The 21740-nt window shown below is 39.0% G+C and overlaps 1 protein-coding gene across 1 annotated transcript in view; it reads right to left on the bottom strand.

Moving 5' to 3' along the window:
* Nucleotides 1–18834, bottom strand: part of LOC117702322 (telomere repeats-binding bouquet formation protein 1-like) — a gene marked incomplete at its 5' end in the record, with an annotated part of 48647 nt that extends 29813 nt beyond the window's left edge. The window contains 4 exons of the mRNA XM_034493536.2: nucleotides 291–643; nucleotides 15814–15968; nucleotides 17632–17757; nucleotides 18701–18834. Of these exons, the coding sequence (XP_034349427.2) occupies nucleotides 291–643; nucleotides 15814–15968; nucleotides 17632–17757; nucleotides 18701–18834 (768 nt within the window). The remainder of the gene's footprint in view (nucleotides 1–290; nucleotides 644–15813; nucleotides 15969–17631; nucleotides 17758–18700) is intronic.
* Nucleotides 18835–21740: the final 2906 nt, after the last annotated feature.

The raw sequence follows: 21740 nt of genomic DNA, 5'->3' as shown, positions 1-21740 counted from the left end.
AGGCACACACACACCTAGCACTAAAGCCATGGAAGCAGGAAGGGGACTTATTAGAAGGAAGGAATTGGCAGGAGGAGGAGAGGAATAAGAATATTCTGAAGGGAAAATATGATAAAGTACATTTTATATGGATAAAATTATAAAAGGATAAATACATTTTAAAAAAAGGAAACAAAAGGAATCCCTACTTTAGGATCCTCTCAATGCCATGTTTAATCATTCCTGTATCCACAGTGCCTAACACCATGGCACACAATAAATAAGTAAGCATTGTAATCATTAAATTATACCTTGATGGAGAAACAGAATCCTTTTGGTCAAAAGTTTTTTCTTCGTTTAAGTTTTGAGCACAGCTTGGAGTGGTTTTATGTGAAACCTTATTCTGCCCTTTCTCCCTATAGAAAGGACTAACTGGATTTGTGTTCTTTTTAAGAGTCTTCAGTTGGTATTCATTTGCACAAGCTTTAGACATGGTTCCACTGGGCTGATGGCTGTGAAGCTGTCTAGACTGGTTTGCATCCTTATCTTCTGCTCTGGAACCCCCAATACTGTCTGCACAGAGACGTTTCAAATTGGTCTGTATGTTTACTCTCATAGGCTGGGCCGTCTCCTTAGATTGTTCACTCCCATTTTGTTGTCTCTCCTACAATGTAAGAAATAGCAAGTAATAATTTCAATACAATCATTTCCTTATAATATGCCTTACATTTCCTTAATATAAAAACTTTGATAATACTTATAATAAAAGAAATCTACATTAGGGAAAAATTATTTACTTAATAAATGATATTGGGATACCTGAGAAGCTATGTGGGAAAAATAATGTAGCCATATGACAGTTTCACAACAGTAAAGTAAAAATGAACCAAATATTTTTAAAATGTTAAATGAAATTATAAAGGCTCAGGGAGATAGCTAGGTTGGTAAAGGTGCTTGCTAGCAAGCTTGACAACCTAAGTGTGATCCCCAGGACACACATGGTAGATGATTAGTTTCTATACATACACACACAGAAAGTACATCCATTATAAAAAATATTCTTAAGGGGTAGAAGTTCTTTCCAAATAGTATACAATAATATATCACACAAAAAAACTAATATGCTTGATCACAGAAAATATCTTTGAAAGATCTCCTAGAGACCAAGGACAATGGAAAAGAAGAATGAACTTAAAGGGGAAAAGAGCAAGAAGCAAAACCAACATATATAACCATGTATAGACCATAGAGTAACTCTTAAAAAGCACAAGAAAAAACACCTAAGGGAAAAATCAACAATCGTATGGGCAGATAAGCAAAAGAGATAAACAGTTCACTGGACATGAAACATATGTAGCTCTTAAACATAGGCGAATTCCTCTATTTCATTGTAATAAAATACTATTGAAACAACAATGCAGTATCTTCCTTCTCTCATGACAGATTCAAAGCATATGAAGAACAGACAGTATGAACATTACTGGCTAGAGTATATTCATGACTAAATAACTTTGCAGTTATTTATTTTATTGATTGATTGATTGATTGATTGAGACAGGTCTCATTGTGTAGCCCTGGCTAATTTACAACTTGATATATGGACCAAGCTGGCCTCAAACAGAGTGTCTCCTGCTGCTGCCTCCAGAGTGGAGTTAAAGATGAGCACCACCATGCCCAGACTTTTTGTTTTATTTATCTTTGTACACCTTTTATAATAAAATCTGTATAAGAAAATCCCATAAATTACTTTGGCATGTCAATGTTCTTAACTGTAGTATTGTAATATCTAATAGTTGTATATAATATTTATCAATAAATTCAACAGAACACTGCAAAAAATTAGTTTCTAGTAAAAATACATTAAATACTTATATTTTACTTCAGTTCTCTACAAAACTTATTAAAGATCAGTTTTCTATCTTTTGACTTATTTTATGTGAGTACAGAGTTGCTGTCTTCAGAGACACCAGAAGAGGACATTGGATCCCATTACAGATGGTTGTGAGGCAGCATGTGGTTGCTGGGAATTGAACTTAGGACCTCTGGAAGAGCAGTCAGTGCTCTTAACTGCTAAGCCATCTCTCCAGCCCTTTTGACTTATATTACTACCACCACCACCATTACTGTTCTGTTTTTTAAGACAGGCCTTCTCTATGTAACTCTGGCTGTCTTGGAAGTTGCTTTGTAGACTAGGCTAGCCTTGAACTCAAGAGATACACCTGCTTCTGTCTCCCTAGTGCTGGGACAAAAGACATGTACCATCTCCAACTGGATAAAGATCCATGTTCTAAAAGGAGTAAAGCCACAATAATAGGCAGCAATGGAATAAGAAATAAAGGCTAAACAAAATTTCAAAACTAAAAAGACAGGTGAATAACCTATGCAGGTTTGATAAAGTTAACTACCTAAGATATAAACCCTTAAAAGGCCCATCAACGTGAGCTTTAAAATGTTGGGGAAGACAGGACGGGGAGGAGTGAAGGGAGGGGAAACTGTGGTCAAGATGTAATATATGAGAATAGAAATAAAATAGAATATAAAATGCCAGGGATAAAGATTATATAAGCTAATAAGAGAAAGTAGGTCACACCAAGGGATTAGAATAACATTGAAGGCTGTATCAGTGAAGCAATGAAGCAGGATAAAAGAAAGGAGGCATGAAGAGGGGGGAAAGCCCCTCACTCTAGAATCTAGTTTGTTTTTCCTGGTGACTGTGAATGAAGAAACTCCAATACAGGCCAATGAGATTGCTTAGCGTGTGGAGAGCCGCGCCCAGAAGATGGCGCCTGGCAGGCAGTCAGGCAAAAGCTTGTACTTGTAAACACAAGCCTAATAAGGAATATGTAAACAATTGGCAGCTTTCTCTAGTAGAGTACCCATAGTATTATGCCACGTGGCAGAGAATTGTTGGCTGGCCTTAAGGGGATATAAGCCTGACGCGGAAGGGGAGAGTGTGCTATTTTTGTATCAAAAGCCTGAATAAACTGCTTGAGGAAGAAACTCGGAGTTGCGTTCACTTTCTGCTGGTCAGAGAGGAGTAACAGCGGCATTAGTGGGTAAAGAGAGTTTGCCAAGCAAGTCTGATGAGCTGAGCTCAATTCCCCAGAACCCACATAAAGGTAGAAGGAAAGAACCAGCTCTACAAAGCTGTCCTCTGACCACCACACACACACCATGGGACTCTAACATTGCTATCACTTCTGATGCCTGTAAACATATCATAGATATCACTTACCCTAGGCTAGCCTCAAATTTGCTATATAGCCTTGAACTCCTGGTCTCCTGCCTCCACTCCACGTCAATGATGGGATTACAGGTGTATGCCACCATGACTGATGGGAGATTCTTTATAAGAGAAGCAAGTATAAACCAGTTCATATTTTTTAAATTTTAAGCTTTCCTTAATGTTTATATTGTTATAAATTTTGTCCTTTGAGCCTTGGTTACCAGGGTGAGCATATTAAAGAGTTAGGAGTTATTTAATGGGCACAGAATTGTTACAGGATATTTTGTGATACATAAAAACCCTAACTGTTAGCAAACCATGGAAGCCTAACTAGAGACTACATTTGTCAGGTGCAGTTAGGTGCTTCATAAAGAGATACAGTTTAGGTGTGCCTCTAAGAGCCCCCATAGATAAGAAACCTAAAGAAGGGAAAGTTCCTATTTTAAGGCAAGTTGCTTGGGAGAAGTCTTGCGGTCTTTGCTCTATGACCCAAGGCAAAGTCAGCTGGATGGTCTTGAGCTACCCCACTTTATAGGTGAATGGTTAAGCCCCTACTGCCTGGCTTGGAGCACCCCCACCCCGATAAGATGGTGACATGGTTCAGCCTGCCAAGGGTGTAGGGGAGGAGCTAGAGACTTCTTTTATAGCTATTGGACCTTTGAAATCTAGCTCTCTCTCTCTCTCTCTCTCTCTCTCTCTCTCTCTCTCTCTCCCTCCCTCCCTCCCTCTCTCCCCCTCCCTTTCTCCCCCTCTCCCTCTCCCCTCTCCCCTCTCCCCCCTCCCCCTCCTCTCTCCCCCTCTCCCCTCTCCCCCCTCCCCCTCCCCTCTCCCCTCTCCCCTCTCCCCTCTCCCCTCTCTCTCCTTAGAAAAGATTTTATGTAAGGAGCTCCAGGTAACAGGGATTCTCTCCTTGGGCTTGTAGGAAACAACAAAGATGCAGCTGGCAGGACACAGGTAAAACAGAATTCTAGAAAAGAGAGCTAAGGAGCCCTCTTGAATTTGGAAGAACTAAAGAGAAAAGTAGAGTAGCTCAGTAGAATGATACAGAAAGGTTTCTAAACAGATGGCAGTTTAGTTGTAGAATCAGGTTTGTAAATATATATTTTATATATAGTTCAGGAAACAAAGTTACCTCACTGAACTAGCAGGTTTTTACCTCAGTTTACACCTTCCATGTCTTTATTGGTATAAATATTAGATAATTTAAACAGTTACACAGAGTTTAAGTTTAGAATGATGACTATGCTCTGGGAATATAGTAGTTGTCTTAGCTATTACTATTGCAGTAATTAAACACCATAATCAAAAACATCTTTGAGAAGAAAGGCTTATATTTCCATACCACTGTTCATGATCCAAAGAAGTCAGGACAGTAACACAAACAAGGCAGGATTCCAAAAGCAGGAAGTGATGCAGAAGTCATGGAGGGGTGGGGCTTACTTGCTCCACATGGTTTGTTCAGTCCACTTCCTTACCTAGGACAGCCAGCCCAGGAGTGAGCCCACCCACCATGAGCTGAGCCCTTCCCCATCAACCACTAATTAAGAGAATGTCCCACAGGCTTGCCCACAGCCCAACTTCATGGAGGCATTTTCTCAGCTGAGGCTCCCTCTTTTCTGATAACTTGTGTCAAGAGGATATAAAACTAGCCAGGACAGCTAACAACTTAACACACAAATGCATCACTGTTAAGCCACAACCTTAAGACTAAACATTAATAAAGACATCACAATACAGGACATCTTACAAACCAGTCTGTTTGTAAGAATATTTTTTGGCATTTTGATTTCTTTAAAAACACAAAAATATTATGTTTTTGTTTTAATCCCAGGTATGAGATACAGAGCAGTTTTAGATTGTCCACAACAGCCGACTATGATTTACTCTTAGCAGGGGCATGATTTTGCCAGTAGCAGATAGTTTCTGTGATTGTTTGATGTTTAGAATTCTGGGGACTTTTCAGAGGGTATATAAATTAGGGAGTCCTGAGAGGTGGTGTGGATTGTTGGTTGTCATTTGTCATGTGTGAGGAAGAGGAGGAGGAGAAAAAAGAAATAGAAGGAGGAAAAGAAATAATAAGGAAGAAGGGGGAGGAGGAGAAAGAGAAGGAAGAGGAGGAGGAAAAGAAGGAGGAAGAAGAGGAGCAGAAGGAGAAATAATAACTAGATATCCTGATGGCAAAGATCAAAGGTGTCCTAAGGAACTCCATACCCCTAATCAGCAGAAGTAGTCTAATGATGTCACCCCCTTTCCCCTCTCTCCTTTTCCTTCCTGAGTAGTGTTAGGGGTCTGAAAGGGTGGGAAAAGGATGAAGAAGAGTGGAAGAAAGAACCCCTAAAGTTGCCAAAGTCCAGCTACAACCAGTCCTACAGCCTTATAAACTTTAAAAGTTGTCTCTTTAAAAATGCCCAGCTTTGGCCTGGTGAGATGGCTCAGCGGTTAAGGGCACTGACTGCTCTTCTGGATGCACTGAGTTCAAATCTCAGCAACCACATGGTGGCTCACAGCCATCTGTAATAAGAACTGATACCCTCTTATTGGGTGTCTGAAGACAGCTACAGTGTACTTACATATAATAAATAAATAAAAACCTTTGGGGCTGGAGCCAGAGGTAGAAGGGAAGGGAGGGAGGGAAGGAGGAAAGGAGGGAGGGAAAGAGGGAGAGGGAGAGGGAGGAAGAGAGGGAGAGAGAGAAAGAGAGAGAGGAAGGGAGGAAGGGAGGGAGGGAGAGAGAGAGAGAGAGAGAGAGAGAGAGAGAGAGAGAGAGAGAAAGAGAGAGAAAGAGAGACAGAGATACCCAGCTTCTTTTAAATTTCAAATTCTCTGTAAAACTCTGTAACATAGCCAGGCGGTGGAGGCACAAGCTTTTAATCTCAGCCAGCACTCAGAAAGCAGAGGCAAAAAGCTCTGCTCATGTACTTGGCCAACTTGGTCTATGCATTCCAGGTCAGCCAGCATACCACAGTGATATAGTGATTCAAACAAATAAACAAACAGAAGATCTAGAAATAGGGTCCAGGGAATATGGTTGTACAACATTATGAGTGTCCTTAATATCACATAATTGTGCATTTAAAAATGACTGAAATAGAGCCAGGCATGGTGCTCATGCCTTAATTCCAGTACTCGGGAGGCAGAGGCAGGAATACTGCTACAAGTATGAGGCCAGTCTGATCTATACATCAAGTTTTAGGCTAGCAAGGGCTACAAAATAAGACCTGATCTCAAAAAAGTAAAGAAAGTTTGATATGAAAAAAAAAATATATATATATAATCACAATCTCAAAGAATAATGTTCTAAAAGAATACTGTTGACATGGGCACAGCTATGTCAAGCTACCACAATGCCTTGAGCTCATGGGAGTGGCAGAGCCTTCCCTAGGGGAGGCTCAGAGGAGCTGGCAAGGCCTTCCTCTGGTCCAAGTATGAGTGTTTACTAACAATGGACCAGTGTGCAAGAACTAGCAACTGTAGCTTCCTCTTCCAGGATGACAGCAACCTAAGGTTTCCCATTGAGAGCTGTTATCACTTCCTCTTTATGCTCTACATAATAAATTCACTGAGCTTCCAGGTTGTGGAGTAGGTAGGTGCCTTCCATCGGAGTAAGGACAGGCTACCCAATTTCAGCTTTTCTGAACATGTGTCTGTCATTTCTTTATTGCAGTGTCACCCCAGTCAGGTTTCCAGGACAAGCCATGGAGAATGGATACACACAAACACACGCACATGAGTGTGCCACACAACCCCTCCCACAGATACATACTCTATGTATGTATTTATATATAAAAATATTAGATTGGTATACACATTTATCCCAGCTCTCAGGAGGCAAAGGCAGGCAGATCTCTGGGAATTTGAGACTGGCCTGGTCTACACAGTGAATTCCAGGACAACAACAAGATACCCTCTTCTCTTCTGACCTTCTTGGGTACCAGGCATGTACATGGTGCACAGACATAAATACAGGTAAAATACACATGCATATTAAATTAAAACTAAAAAATCATCTAGGAGCTGAAGAGACATCTCGGTGGTTAAAAGAGCACATTACTCTTGCAGAGGACCTGGGTTCAGTTCCCAGTACCCACATCAAATAGCTCATAACTACCTACAAGTCTAGCTCAAAGGGATACAACACCCTTTTTCATTTTGTTAGGGCTCCTTTAAATCTGTGGCACGCACACACACACATAATAAACAGGGCATGGAAAGACAGCTCAGTAATTAAGAAGTATTGCTGCTCTTCTAGAGGATATGAGTTCAAATTCCAGCACTCATATCAGGCAGCTCACAAGCACCTGTAACTCTAGCTCCAGGGACCAATGTCCTTCTAGCCTCTTCAGGCATAAGGAGTCAGTCTCTCTCTCTCTCTCTCTGTCTCTCTCTGTCTCTCTCTGTCTCACTGTCTCTCTTTCCCCATTTTCACACACACACACACACACACACACACACACACACACATACACACACACACACACACACACACACACAAATAGAATCTTTTTTTAGTGATAAAGATAAAACTAAATGAAAAAAAATCTGTTATATGTCCAAAGTTCAGTCCTTAAGTACTACTCTTAAAATTTATACCAATTATCCTTTGAAGTGCTGGGTTTGTGTTGAGATACTGTGTAAATTTGAATTTGTCATGGAATATTTTGGTTTCTCCATCAATAATGATTGACAGTTTTGCTGGGTATAGTAGTCTGGGCTGGCATTTATGTTCTTTTAGGGTCTGTATGATATCGGTCCAGGATCTTCTAGCTTTTATGGTCTCTGGTGAGAAGTCTGGTGTAATTCTTATAGATCTGCCTTTATATGTTACTTTGCCTTTTTCCCTTACTGCTTTTAGTATTTTTCTTTGTTTTGTACATTTGATGTTTTGACTATTATGTGGCGGGAAATATTTCTTTTCTGGTCTAAACTGTTTGGAGTTCTGTAGGCTTCTTGTATATTTATGGACATCTCTTTCTTTAGGTTAGGGAAGTTTTCCTCTATAATTTTGTTGAGGATATTTACTGGTCCTTTAAGTTGGGAGTCTTCCCCCTCATCTATTCCTATTATTCTTAGGTTTGGCCTTCTCATTGTGTCTTGGATTTCTTGTATATTTTGGGTTAGTAGCTTTTTGTATTTTGCATTTTCTTTGACAGTTGTGTCAATGTTTTCCATGGTATCTTCTGCACATGAGATTCTCTCTTCCATCTCTTGTATTCTGTTGGTAATACTTGTGTCTATGACTCCTGATCGTTTTTTTAAGTTTTCTATCTCCAGGGTATTCTCCCTTTGTGATTTCTTTATTGTTTCTACTTCCATTTTTAGATCCTGCATGGTTTTGTTTAATTCCTTCTCCCATTTGGTTGCATTTTCTTGCAATTCCTTAAGGGATTTTTGTGTTTCCTCTTTAAGGGTTTCTATCTGTTCTTTGAGAGTGTTATTTATGTCTTTCTTAAAGTCCTCTATCATCATCATGAGAAGTGATTTTAATTCTGATTCCTGCTTTTCTGGTGTGATGGGGTGTTCAGGGCTTGCTATGATGGGGGAACTGGGTTCTGATGATGCCATGTAACTTTGGTTTCTGTTGCTTATGTTCTTGCACTTGCCTTTTGCCATCTGGTTAAATCTAGTGCTACCTGTACTTCTGTCTCTGATTGAAGCCTGCCTTTCCAGTTGTCTCGCTTGTGTCTGGTCTTCTAGGGGTCCAGAGTCTCTGTGATTTTTTTCCAGCTGCACTGATTATAGTGGTACACAAACCCAGCACTTCAAAGGATAATTGGTGGAAAACTCCATCACAAGGAGGGAAACTACAACCTAGAAAAAGCAGGAAAGTAATCTTCCAAAAACCGTAAAAGAAGGTAGCTACACAAACATATCTCCACTGCCAATAACAAAAATAACAGGAAACAACACTCATTTTTCCTTAATATCTCTTAATATCAATGGACTCAATTCTCCAGTAAAAAGACATAGACTATCAGACTGGATACGTAAACAGGACCCAACATTTTGCTGCATTCAGGAAACGCACCTCTGTGGAAAAGACAGACATTACCTCAGAGTAAAAGGTTGGAAAACAATCTTCCAAGCAAATGGTCCCAAGAAACAAGCTGGAGTATCGATTCTAATATCAAATAAAATCAGTTTTCAACCAGAAGTAATCAAAAAAGATAAAGAAGGACACTTCATATTCATCAAAGGAAAAATGTACCAAGAGGAACTCATAATTCTCAACATCTATGCCCCAAATGTAAGGGCACCCACATACATAAAAGAAACTTTACTAAAGCTTAAAGCATACATTGCACCCTACACAATAATAGTGGGAGATTTCAACACCCCACTCTCAGCTATGGACAGATCATGGAAACAGAAACTAAACCAAGACACAATGAAACTAACAGAAGTTATGAACCAATTGGACTTAACTGACATCTATAGAACATTTCATCCTAAAAAAAAAAAGAATATACCTTCTTCTCAGCACCTCATGGTACCTTCTCCAAAATAGACCATATAATTGGTCACAAAACAGGCCTCAACAGATACAAAAAGATTGAAATAATCCCTAGTACCTTATCAGACCACCATGGACTAAGACTTGTCTTTGACATGGACAAAAACAACAGAAAGCCCACATACACTTGGCAACTGAACAATGCTCTACTCAATTATAACTTGGTCAAGGAAGAAATAAAGAAATTAAAGACTTTTTAGATTTAAATGAAAATGAGGACACATCATATCAAAACTTGTGGGATTCATTGAAAGCAGTACTAAGAGGAAAAATCATAGCTCTAAGTGCTCACAAAAAGAAATTGGAAAGAGCATACATTAACAACTTGACAGCAAACCTGAAAGCATTAGAACAAAAAGAAGCTAGTATACCCAAGAGGAGTAGACGGCAGGAAATAATCAAACTCAGGGCTGAAATCAACCAAGTTGAAACAAAAAGAACTATACAAAATATCAACAAAACCAGGAGCTGGTTCTTTGAGAAAATCAACAAGATAAACAAACCCTTAGCCAGACTAACCAAAGGACGCAGAGACAGCATTCAAATTAATAAAATCAGAACTGAAAAGAGAGACATAACAACAGAAACAGAGGAAATTTAAAAAGTCATCAGATCCTACTACAAAGGCCTATACTCAACAAAATTGGAAAATCTGGATGAAATGGACAATTTTCTAGACAGATAACAGGTACCAAAGTTAAACGAAGAGCAGATAAACCATCTAAACAGTCGCATAACGCCTAAAGAAATAGACACAGTCATTAAAAATCTTCCCACCAAAAAATGTCCGAGGCCAGATGGATTCAGTGCAGAATTCTTTCAGACCTTCAAGGAAGACCTAATACCAATCCTCTTCAAGCTATTCCATCGAATAGAAACAGAAGGAACACTACCCAATTCATTCTATGAAGCTACAATTACACTCATACCTAAACCACAGAAAGACCCAACAAAGAAAGAGAACTACAGACCAATCTCTCTTATGAATATTGATGCAAAAATACTCAATAAAATTCTTGCAAACCAAATCCAACAACACATCAAAACAATTATCCATCAAGATCAAGTAGGCTTTATCCCAGGAATGCAGGGATGGTTCAATATTCAGAAATCCATCAATGTAATCCACTACATAAATAAACTCAAAGAAAAAAACCACATGGTCATCTCACTAGACGCTGAGAAAGCATTTGACAAAATTCAACATCCCTTCATGTTAAAAGTCTTGGAAAGATCTGGAATTCAAGGCCCATATCTAAACACAGTAAAAGCAATATACAGCAAGCCAGTAGCCAACATCAAACTAAATGGAGAGAAACTTGAAGCAATCCCAGTAAGATCAGGGACTAGGCAAGGCTGCTCACTCTCACCTTACCTATTCAATATAGTACTGGAAGTCTTAGCTAGAGCAATTAGACAACAAAAGGAAGTCAAAGGGATACAGATAGGAAAGGAAGAAATCAAAATTTCACTATTTGCAGATGATATGATAGTATACTTAAGTGAACCTAAAACTTCCACCAGAGAACTCCTAAACCTGATAAACAACTTTAGCAATGTGGCTGGATATAAAATCAACTCAAACAAATCAGTAGCCTTCCTCTATTCAAAGGATAAACAGGCTGAGAAAGAAATTAGGGAAATGACACCCTTCACAATAGCCACAAATAAAATAAAATATCTTAGAGTGAATCTAACCAAGCAAGTGAAAGATCTGTATGACAAGAACTTCAAGTCTCTGAAGAAAGAAATTGAAGAAGATCTCAGAAGATGGAAAGATCTCCCATGCTCCTGGATTGGCAGGATTAACTTAGTAAAAATGGCTATCCTGCCAAAAGCGATCTACAGATTCAATGCAATCCCCATCAAAATTCCAAATCAATTCTTCATAGAGATAGAAAGAGCAATTTACAAATTCATTTGGAATAACAAAAAACCCAGGATAGCGAGAACTATTCTCAACAATAAAAGAACCTCTGGGGGAATCACCATCCTTGACCTCAAACTGTACTACAGAGCAGTAGTGATAAAAACTGCATGGTATTGGTACAGAGATAGACAGGATGATCAATGGAATAGAATTGAAGACCCAGAAATGAACCTGCATACCTACGGCCACTTGATCTTTGACAAGGGAGCTAAATCCATCCAGTGGAAAAAGGACAGCATTTTCAACAAATGGTGCTGGCTCAACTGGAGGTCAACATGTAGAAGAATGGAAATTAATCCATTCTTATCCCCTTGTACAAAGCTCAACTCCAAGTGGATAAAGGACCTTCACATAAAGCCAGATTCACTGAAACTAATAGAAGAGAAGTTGGGGAAGACCCTCGAATACCTAGGCACAGGGGAAAAGTTCCTGAACAGAACACCAATGGCTTATGCTCTAAGATCAAGAATCGACAAATGGGACCTCATCAAATTGCAGAGCTTCTGTAAGGCAAAGGACACTGTCAACGAGACAAAACGGCAACCAACAGATTGGGAAAAGATGATTACCAATCCTACATCTGATAGAGGGCTAATATCAAATATATACAAAGAACTCAAAAAATTAGATGCCAAACAACAAAATAACCCCATTAAAAAATGGGGTACAGAGCTAAACAAAGAATTCTCAACTGAGGAAACTCGAATGGCCGAGAAGCACCTTAAGAAATGCTCAACATCCTTAGTCATCAGGGAAATGCAAATCAAAACAACCCTGAGATACCACCTCACACCAGTCAGAATGGCTAAGATAAAAAACTCAGGTGATAGCAGATGCTGTCGAGGATGTGAAGAAACAGGAACACTCCTGCATTGTTGGTGGGGTTGCAAGCTGGTACAACCACTTTGGAAGTCAGTCTGGCGGTTCCTCAGAAAATTGGACATAGCACTACCTGAGGACCCAGCCATACCACTCCTGGGCATATACCCAGAAAACGCCCCAACAAATAACAAAGACATATGCTCCACCATGTTCATAGCAGCCTTATTTATAATAGGCAGAAGCTGGAAAGAACCCAGATGTCCTTCAACAGAGGAATGGATACAAAAAATGTGGTACATTTACACAATGGAATATTACTCAGCTATTAAAAATAATGAATTCGAGAAATTCTTAGGTAAATGGATGGAACTAGAAAATATCATCCTGAGTGAGGTAACCCAATCACAAAAGAACACACATGGTATTTACTCACTGATTAGCGGAGATTAGCCCAAAAACTTGAAACAACAAAGATTCAACTACCAGACAACATAAAGCTCATGAAGAAGAAAGAACAAGTGAGGATGCCTAGGGCTTTCTTAGAAGGAGTAACTAAACACCCAAGGGAGCAAATATGGAGACAAAGTGTGGGACAGAATCTGAAGGGGGGGGATTGTATGGAGACCATTCCACCTGGGTATTCATTCCATGGGCAGTCACCAAAAATAGACGCTGATATGGATGTCAGGATGGGAAAGCTGACAGCAGCCTGATAAGGCTGTCTCCCTAGAGGTCCCCCAGAGTTTGACATACCCAGAGACAGATACTCACAGCTATCCATTAATCTGATCAAAGGTTCCCAATGGAGGAGTTAGAAAGTAAACTGAAGGAGCCTTAATGGCTGGTGGCCCCATGAGGAGAGCAACAATACCAACCAGCCAGAGCTCCCCAGGGTCTAAACCATCAGCCTAGGAGCATATACTGAGAGATACATGACTCCAGCTGTATATGTAGGGGAGGATAGCCTTGTTAGGCATAGGTGGGAGATGAGGTCATCGGTACCTTGAAGGCTGAGCACTGGGGGGGGGGGGAATCTGAGGGTGGGGAGGGGGGATGGGGGTAGGTGGGTAAACACCCTCATAGAAGCAGGAGGAGGGGGGATGGGATAAGGGGTTCCTGGGTGGTGAGGGAAATGCGGTAAGGGGATAAAATTTGAAATGTAAATACTATATCCAATAAAAGAGGGGAAAAAAAGAAAAGCGGTTAGAACCAACATTCTTAATAAAATGTCAGCCCACTTAAAAAAAACTATCTTGATACTAAAATTTGTTTTGAGAATTGTATATTGCAGAATGATTAGCCTTGGTGTATCTACTCAACAAGCAAGCTGGGCAGACCTGTTCAAACCTCTGAGATCCGGGAATTCCATCTGGAGGCAGTGAAGACACAGCACCAGAGGATTGTCAATTTGCTCTTCCCCCCACTCCTCTTCTAATATCTCAACGCCCATAATCAGCTTGAAGAAGCTAATGAAGAGTCAGCGCCCCTATTCCCTGGGCTTGGGGACTAAGGTGGTAAATGTTGGACTGTCTTCCTAGGGAAAGGTAGTGGTTTTGTGGGAATAGAGAGGATTAGCTAGGGGTTAATTGCATAGCCATAACCTATTAGTAGAAATCTGTATAATTAATATCAAGATGAAGATATAAATTCTTAAATGGCACCAATTTACTTTGATTACAAATTTTAAGGTTTCATTGGCATGAGCTTCTTAGTGATATAAGAGTGAGATGAATATTGTTACTCTCATAGGCATTGTACCAGTATAACACATTTAGGAATACAAAGCTTAGACCCAGTCCTTCTTTAACTTTTTTTTAACTGATTTGAGATGGTCAGCCTGTGAGTTAAGGGACTATAGCAAATTCATGGCTTGGAGTTTATTATAAGGGTGTTCTCTATGTTTTATTTAGAAATAGCTGAGTGGAGTTAACAGGCAACAGTCCAGATTACCTTACATGGATAGTTGGTTTTCAAAACATCAGAAATCCTTAGAATTGACATGACAAACATTCCTGTTCATTTTCATTAGAGACCTGTCTGCTCCGGACAGCTTCCTATATTGAATTCTAAGAAGAAATTGAGCATCCTTGGAGTTACTCCAGTTGTGGTGAGACAGCCACTAGGCAAGAATTGCCACTTTCCTTCTACAGACAAATTACTGTCCAGAAAAGGACACACTTGCAGAATAGTCGACTGATTATATCTGCCTAGACAGAGTAATCAGCCGTTAATAATTCTGCAGCACTAAGGTCTGTCAGATGATCCTGGGCCAGAAGGCAGAAGAACAGATGCTCCAACATTTTGAAGTAGAGCGAGTGTCCAGGTGTTCAGAGGTCTCTATAAATTGGCTAAGTTTTAGAAGCTATGCTTTGTGATTCCCACAATTATAGTTAACTCAGTCATTCTGGATTTCTGACGGGGTTGAAAACTTATAGCTATTTGCCTTGAGAGAAAAGACTTGAGTGGGTGGTCGTCAGCTGACATTCATCCTAAAGCCAGGTTCAGAACTAAATGTTTTAGTTAGGATAGATGACAGAGGTTCTTGTAACTCAACAAAATGTTGGACTAGGTATGAGGACTATCTTGTACCTCACGGGTACAAATTGGCATAATTATGCTCTAATTGTATTTTGAGAGAAAAGTTTTATTTTAACAGGAAGGGTGATATGTAGGAGGAGCTAAGGTGGGAGGAGTACTGAGAGGAAGAGAAGGAGTAAGAAGAGGAGGAGAAGAAGGAGAGGAGAAGCTAGGTGATGTAAGAGAGAAAGAGGGGGAAGACAGGGAGGCAGATGTTCATGTATCTCCACCAGTCAAAGATAGTTGATATATCTAGGTTGGGTAGTGGGTTACACCTCTGATTGAGCAATACCAAACTTATAAAGCCCATGATTAACATTTTTAAAAAAATGTATATGTGCAAAAAGAAAGAGGGAGCAGGGGATAGGGGTTTCCTAAGGGGGGGGATGGGGAAAGGGCATGGCATCTGAAGTGTAAATAAAATATCTAATAAAAAAAATTTATACCACTAGGCTTACATTAAACTTCTTTCTTTCTTTCTTTCTTTCTTTCTTTCTTTCTTTCTTTCTTTCTTTTTCTTTTTTTGGTGTTTTCAAGACAGGGTTTCTCTGTGTAGCCCTGGCTGTCCTGGAACTCACTCTGTAGACCAGGCTGGCCTCGAACTCAGAAATCCGCCTGCCTCTGCCTCCCAAGTGCTGGGATTAAAGGCGTGTGCCACCACTGCCCAGCCATTAAACATATTTTTAAAAACAACTGGAGAAATACAATTTTATATTGTTTAAAAATATTTGCACAGAGTTCTATATTCTGTGAAACGAAAAAACTCACCTCCTTCCCTCCTTTTTCAAATTGTTTTATTCTGCATATAATTTCCTTTGCTGCCTTCCAGTGCTCTCCAAGAGTCTCCTTTTCATTTATGTCCTTTAGTTCTGTTTCATTTTCACCAAAAGAATTCTGTCTTAGACTTAGAGATAATTTCTCAGCTTTGTAATATGGGATGGCGAGGGTCAGGGAGAGGAAAGAGGATAAGGAGTTATTATTAGAAATGTTATTGTCACACTTTAATAACAACTTACATATTCCACATATCCCATCTTTAAACTGTATCCATATACAATAACTGGCACTTAAGTGGAAAGAGTGCATAGCAGAAACTCAGGACTTAGTCACAAATTAGACTCTACTTTTCATAGTTCTAGGAAATGTTATTCTAGATGCAAGGTTATTGGCTTTAAAGTAGTTTGTTTGGAATGAAAGAATTAAAGTCAGGGCCAATAACATGCTAAGCATATACTCTATTACTCAGCTGTATCTCTAGACCCAAAGTAGATTGTTAGCTTTTCATCTACTTGGCACAACTTAGAGTCATCTCGGAAAGAGGGAACCTCAACTGAGAAAATGCCTCTATCAGATTGCCTATAGACAAGCCTGTGAGATTGTGGGGGCATTTTCTTAATTAATGATTGATATCGGAAGGCCCAGATCACTGGAGGAGATACCATCCATGGGCAGGTGGTCCTGGGTTGTATGCAAAAGCAAGTTGAGCAAACCATGTAAGCAGTGCCCCCATGGTCTCTAATTCAGGTCCTGTCACTGAACCTCCGATTCCAGGTTCCTGCCTTGAGTTCCTGAACTTACTTCCCTTCGAGCTGAAACTCTTTTTTCCCCAAGTTGCTTTTGGTCATTGTGCTTATTACAACACAAAGAAACTTACAGCTAGGACCAGCTCTCTGGGCTCTGGCCAAACTGCTCATCAATTCTTTAAATGTGGCAGTCTCCCTCCTAAGCTCAGACCTGCTGCTTAGGCCTAAGATATTCGCTCATAGCATTCAGATCTCTGTTCAAAGATTACTTTCATTCTATGATTTTGGGTCCTTTATCCCAAAACCCTTTACTATTTTAAATCTGGATCAGACAGCTGTTGCTATAGGTCTCCACATATCTACAATTTGCTCCCTCACAATCTTTTTGTCAATTTATAATAATACCAAGTCTCAGTTTTTAGAATTACTATTTCTTTACTTAGACTAAACTTATAGGTACATCATCTCCTTATAGATGTATCTCAATCCCAGTGCCTTACATAAAGCTTAGCATATAACAAACACTTCTGTACTTATATAAATGAGCAAATGTACTTTATGATTTAAAAATAAATCATGAGGCATAAATAAGTGTATTCTCTCAGCTGCTGCTGTCAGGATGTTCTCTTCAATGTAGGCTTGAGTATGCTGAAAATACCCTAATAATCATTTCCAAATTATATATCCTCTTTTCAAGCCTAAAACAATAACCTAGAAGCTGAAAAGGCTTGGCCCATTGGAGCACATATAAATTTCTCTTTAGCAACTTTGGTTATTTTCTTTCCTTTTCCTTTAGAATGGGTTCTTACTGTGAAACTCACAAAGATCTGCCTTTGGTCCTGAAATCAAAGATGTGTCACTATACCTGACACCTGATATTTTGGACTTGAAGATAAAAGTCTTACTATGTAGCATTGGCTAACATGGAACTCCCTATGTAGATGTCACTGGCCTAAAACTCATAGGGATCTGCCTGCCTCTGCATCCCAGGGCTAGGATAAAGGTGCACACCACCACACCCAGCCAGTTGATATTTCCCTAAAGTAATGGTAGGTAAACTTACTAATTTGTTTGCAGTTCTGAAGCACATAAGTAGCAGCTCTGTTTACGTCTTCATTCTTAAATTCAGTTAAGGCTTGAATCATCAGTGGAAGCCCATTGTTTTTTAAAAATTCATACTGATTTTTCTCTATAAAAATATAAAAAATTAAAATGGTGATTATTTTTTCATAAAGCTTAAGTATGAGGTCATGATTCATCACTATGATAATTATGAACATAATTCAAACTTTAAAATAAAGAATTTTAAAAGTATTTTTAATTTAGGTAATAATCCACTTACACAAACTACCTAAGTCTCATACATGATTTCTAACATGTAGCCACATTTTAAATTATATTTCTAAAAATTTAGCCACGATGGGCCACACTTCAAACCAGTAAACAACTCTCATTTGGCTTTTTAAAAGATGAGGGGTGGGGCTGGAGAGATGACTCAGTGATTAAGAGCACTTGCTGCTCTTGCAGAGGACCCAAGTTTGGTTTCCAACACCCACATCAAGTGGTTCACATCCACCTGTAACTCTGGCTCCAGGGGATCTGATATCCTTCTTTTCTGGCTTCTGTGGGTCCTCAGACACACACACACACACACACACACACACACACACACACACACAAACAATACCATTCATTAAGAGAAAGAATAGAAAAGAGAAACTGGTAAAGGAAGCAAAAGATGAGGGAAGAGAGCAGAAGAAATGGAAGAGAAGGGAGAAGACTAGATGAGTGGAAAGTAAGACAAGGAGGGAGACAGAGCAGAGTTACAGGAGACTGGGATAGACACAGGAAGAGGAAAGCAAACCTTTCAAGTTTTCACTGAAGGTTAGAAAAGCTGACCTTTCAAGGTTTTGGGTGAGAGATAACAAGATTAGATTTGTATACTGACATGGTGGAAAAGACTGAAAATAGAGAGAGACAGGAGCTTCAGTGATTAACTGAATAGAGTATGAGAAAGAAAATAAGGAGCTTAAATGACTGAAAGGAGAGCTGGATTTTAAGAGGGAAAAGAAGCAAAAACATGTTTCCACCCCTCTGTGCTAATACACACAATGAATTAATTGAATACTCACCACAATCCTCTGTGCAGTGACCAATGGCAAGTATGATGCTAAATTTTTCTCGTGAATTAAGACTTTCATGAAGCAGTAACGCCAGAAGAGTAGAAACAATGCGGTATTTGATAATACCACTGCAAAAGCAGCAGCTAGTTTAATATAGGAAAAAAAAGTACAAATTTAAATTTCTAAGTATACATGTACTATATGTTTTCAGAGCTTATTCAGGAAGAATAGCATAGGCCTATATGATATCTAATATGTACATGTCATAATATCCAATGTATTATATTAATTCAAATAAATACATTGTAAGATAATGATGACTTATTATAGTCTTCTTTATATATTCTTTTTGTTGTTGTTTTGGGCTTCTCCATGTAGTCTTGGCTGACCTGGAACTCCCTATATAATTAGGCTGGCCTTAAACTCATAGAAATCCACCTGCCTTTGCCTCCTCAGTGCTGAGATTAAAGGTGTGTGCCATCATGACTAGCCCTTTACGTGTTTTAAAGAATGTTTTCTTTTTAGTTGCTTTGCATGATACTGTAAATATGAACTAATACTATAGTCCTAAAAGCTGAATATATGTACTCTGTATATCTACACTAGACAGTAATGACATTACTAAATAATCAAAACCCTGCTTGAGACTGAAATATTGTCTTATCTGATGCTACTAATACTAGTGATGCAATGAAGGATATACAAACCTATGATAAACTGTGATAAGATTCAAGAAGGATACTATGTTAAGCTATACTTTTTTCTCATAAGGTATATATTTTATTTTTGATTGTTTAAGATAGGGTCTTAAACAGCTTAGGCTGGCTTTAAAACTCATTACTAAGAAGAGGCTAACCCTGAACACTGATTCTTCTACCTCTACTTCCTAAATGCTGGGTTCATAGGTATATACTACTGAGCATGGCCATTATAGGGTTTTCAATAGAGTTCATCCAGAATCTAATAATACTGGTATGAACAATACTCAAGGTTGTGAATTACTCAAGGAACTATATATCATTTAATTTTTTACATTTACTTATTGTGTTTGTGTGTGCATTTGCACATGTGTCATGGTGCACACATACAGGTCAGAGGACAACCCTATCCATGAGTCTGTTTTCTCATTTCACCACGTGGGTTCCAGGATTGAACACAGGTTGTCAGGCTTGGCTGCAGGCACTTCTACCTGCTGATACATCTCATGGTTCAAGGGACTACATCTCAACAATTTTCCTGTCTTCAGGACTCAGCGCACAGGAGGTATGCAGTAACTACTTATTAAGTAGGCATCTAAGGGCTGGAGAGATGGTTTGGTAGTTAAGAGAACTTGCTTTCTCTATAGAAGAGACTTATAGAAGGTTCAGTTCCTAGCACTAACATCATAGCTCACAGTCACCTGCATCTCCAGTTCCAGGAGATCCAATGTCTTCTTGTAGTTTCTAAGGTCACTAGGCACACACATGGTATACATAAACATTAAGGTAAAACACTCATATACATAAAATGTATCTCTAAAAACTCAGCCATCTACTTTTTGATTGTTTTGTGAATGTAAAGACTTCCATATTACAAAAATTTACAGACTATCATTCTAAGTGTTTATACAAATGAGAAGTAGATGTGTCCATGGTTCTGGTTCTGCTGCTCATTCATGCACCAGGTATGTCAGACATCACCCTTGTCACATAATGGCATGTTTTAATTCTTTAAGTTTTATGTATATGCATGTGTCTCTATATAAGTATATGCCATGTGTGTGCAGGTACCTGTAGAAGCCAGGATTTGGATGCCTGAAGCTAGAGTTAGAGGTGGTTGTGAGCCATCCAACTTGGGTGCTGAGAACAAAATTTAGGTCCTCTGGAAAAGTAGCCAGAGCTCTCACTGCTGAACCACCTCCTAAGCTCAAATCCAATTATTTATATAATTCCCAAAATTTTATAAATTGAGTTTCCACTTCTGATATCTCAATATCTTTAGATTTGTCATCTAAAATGTTTTATTAAGGTTGCTTTTTCTTTTTAAAGACAAGGTCTCACTGTGTTATCCTTGCTGGCTGGGATGCAGAAGATCCATTTCATGCAACATCACATCTAAATAACACAACTCTTTAATTGAAATAATGATTTAAGAATAAGAGGGTCTATCAACCAGCTTTTGTCTTACTGCCCTGAGTATTAGAAAACCTCGATCTCTGAAAAAAGCTTGAAAGTGCTGGAAAAAAATGAGTTAGGCTTTAAGCAGAAGCAAGAGAGAAGCAGGCTTGATTATTGCTGGTATAACAGCTTTAATTTCATTAATTGCTAGCACCACTGCTTCTGCAATAGCGTGACACAAGGAGTTAACACAAACTATTTTTGTTAACCATCTAGCAAAAAAAGTGTTACTAATGTAGTGAGTATACAAAAGAATTTATATAGGTATTTGGAACAATAGATGATGCTCTAGAACCTATTCAAATCATCTGAAGGAGGTTCAGGGTTCAAGAGTTAGGAGCTATCCCAAGAGTCATGACAAATCAGTGGAGTAGTGTTAATTCTAAAATTTACAACGATTGTCATTATAATTAGAAAAAAGGTTTAAAGACACCTGTAGGGTATTTGGCATAATCCTAATACCTCTCTGGGTGTGTCAACTTTGCATAGTGAGATTATGAATATAAAAAATGCTGCTCTGTTGAGCTTTGTGCTCAGATAATGCTGATAAAAATTATCCATGGCCTGAGGTCAATATTTTCCATTTTAGTCAAATCTCAGGAATGGCATATATAGCTTGATCAGGCTAGCCCTTCTTGTCCTGGGAATACTTTTATTCCCTTCCCATCATGTTAAAGCTTGTCTCTAACTACATCAACAGGCTGGCAGCCAAAGTACATGACTTGAAACTGAAAATGACCCCCAGACAGAGTTATTAATTTAACAGGCCAGCAAGCCAAGAATGGGTAAGATTCTGCACAGAGCCTTACCAACCTAAGACAGAAATGTATTGCTTATGATAAGGCACTATGGGTAAGGAAGGCTTTCTGTCAGAAGGACCTAAGACAGACTCA

This window comes from Arvicanthis niloticus, unplaced genomic scaffold (genome assembly GCF_011762505.2).
Source record: "Arvicanthis niloticus isolate mArvNil1 unplaced genomic scaffold, mArvNil1.pat.X pat_scaffold_702_arrow_ctg1, whole genome shotgun sequence".
NCBI classification, from domain to species: Eukaryota; Metazoa; Chordata; class Mammalia; order Rodentia; family Muridae; genus Arvicanthis; species Arvicanthis niloticus.
This window is presented reverse-complemented; position numbering and strand designations above follow the sequence as displayed.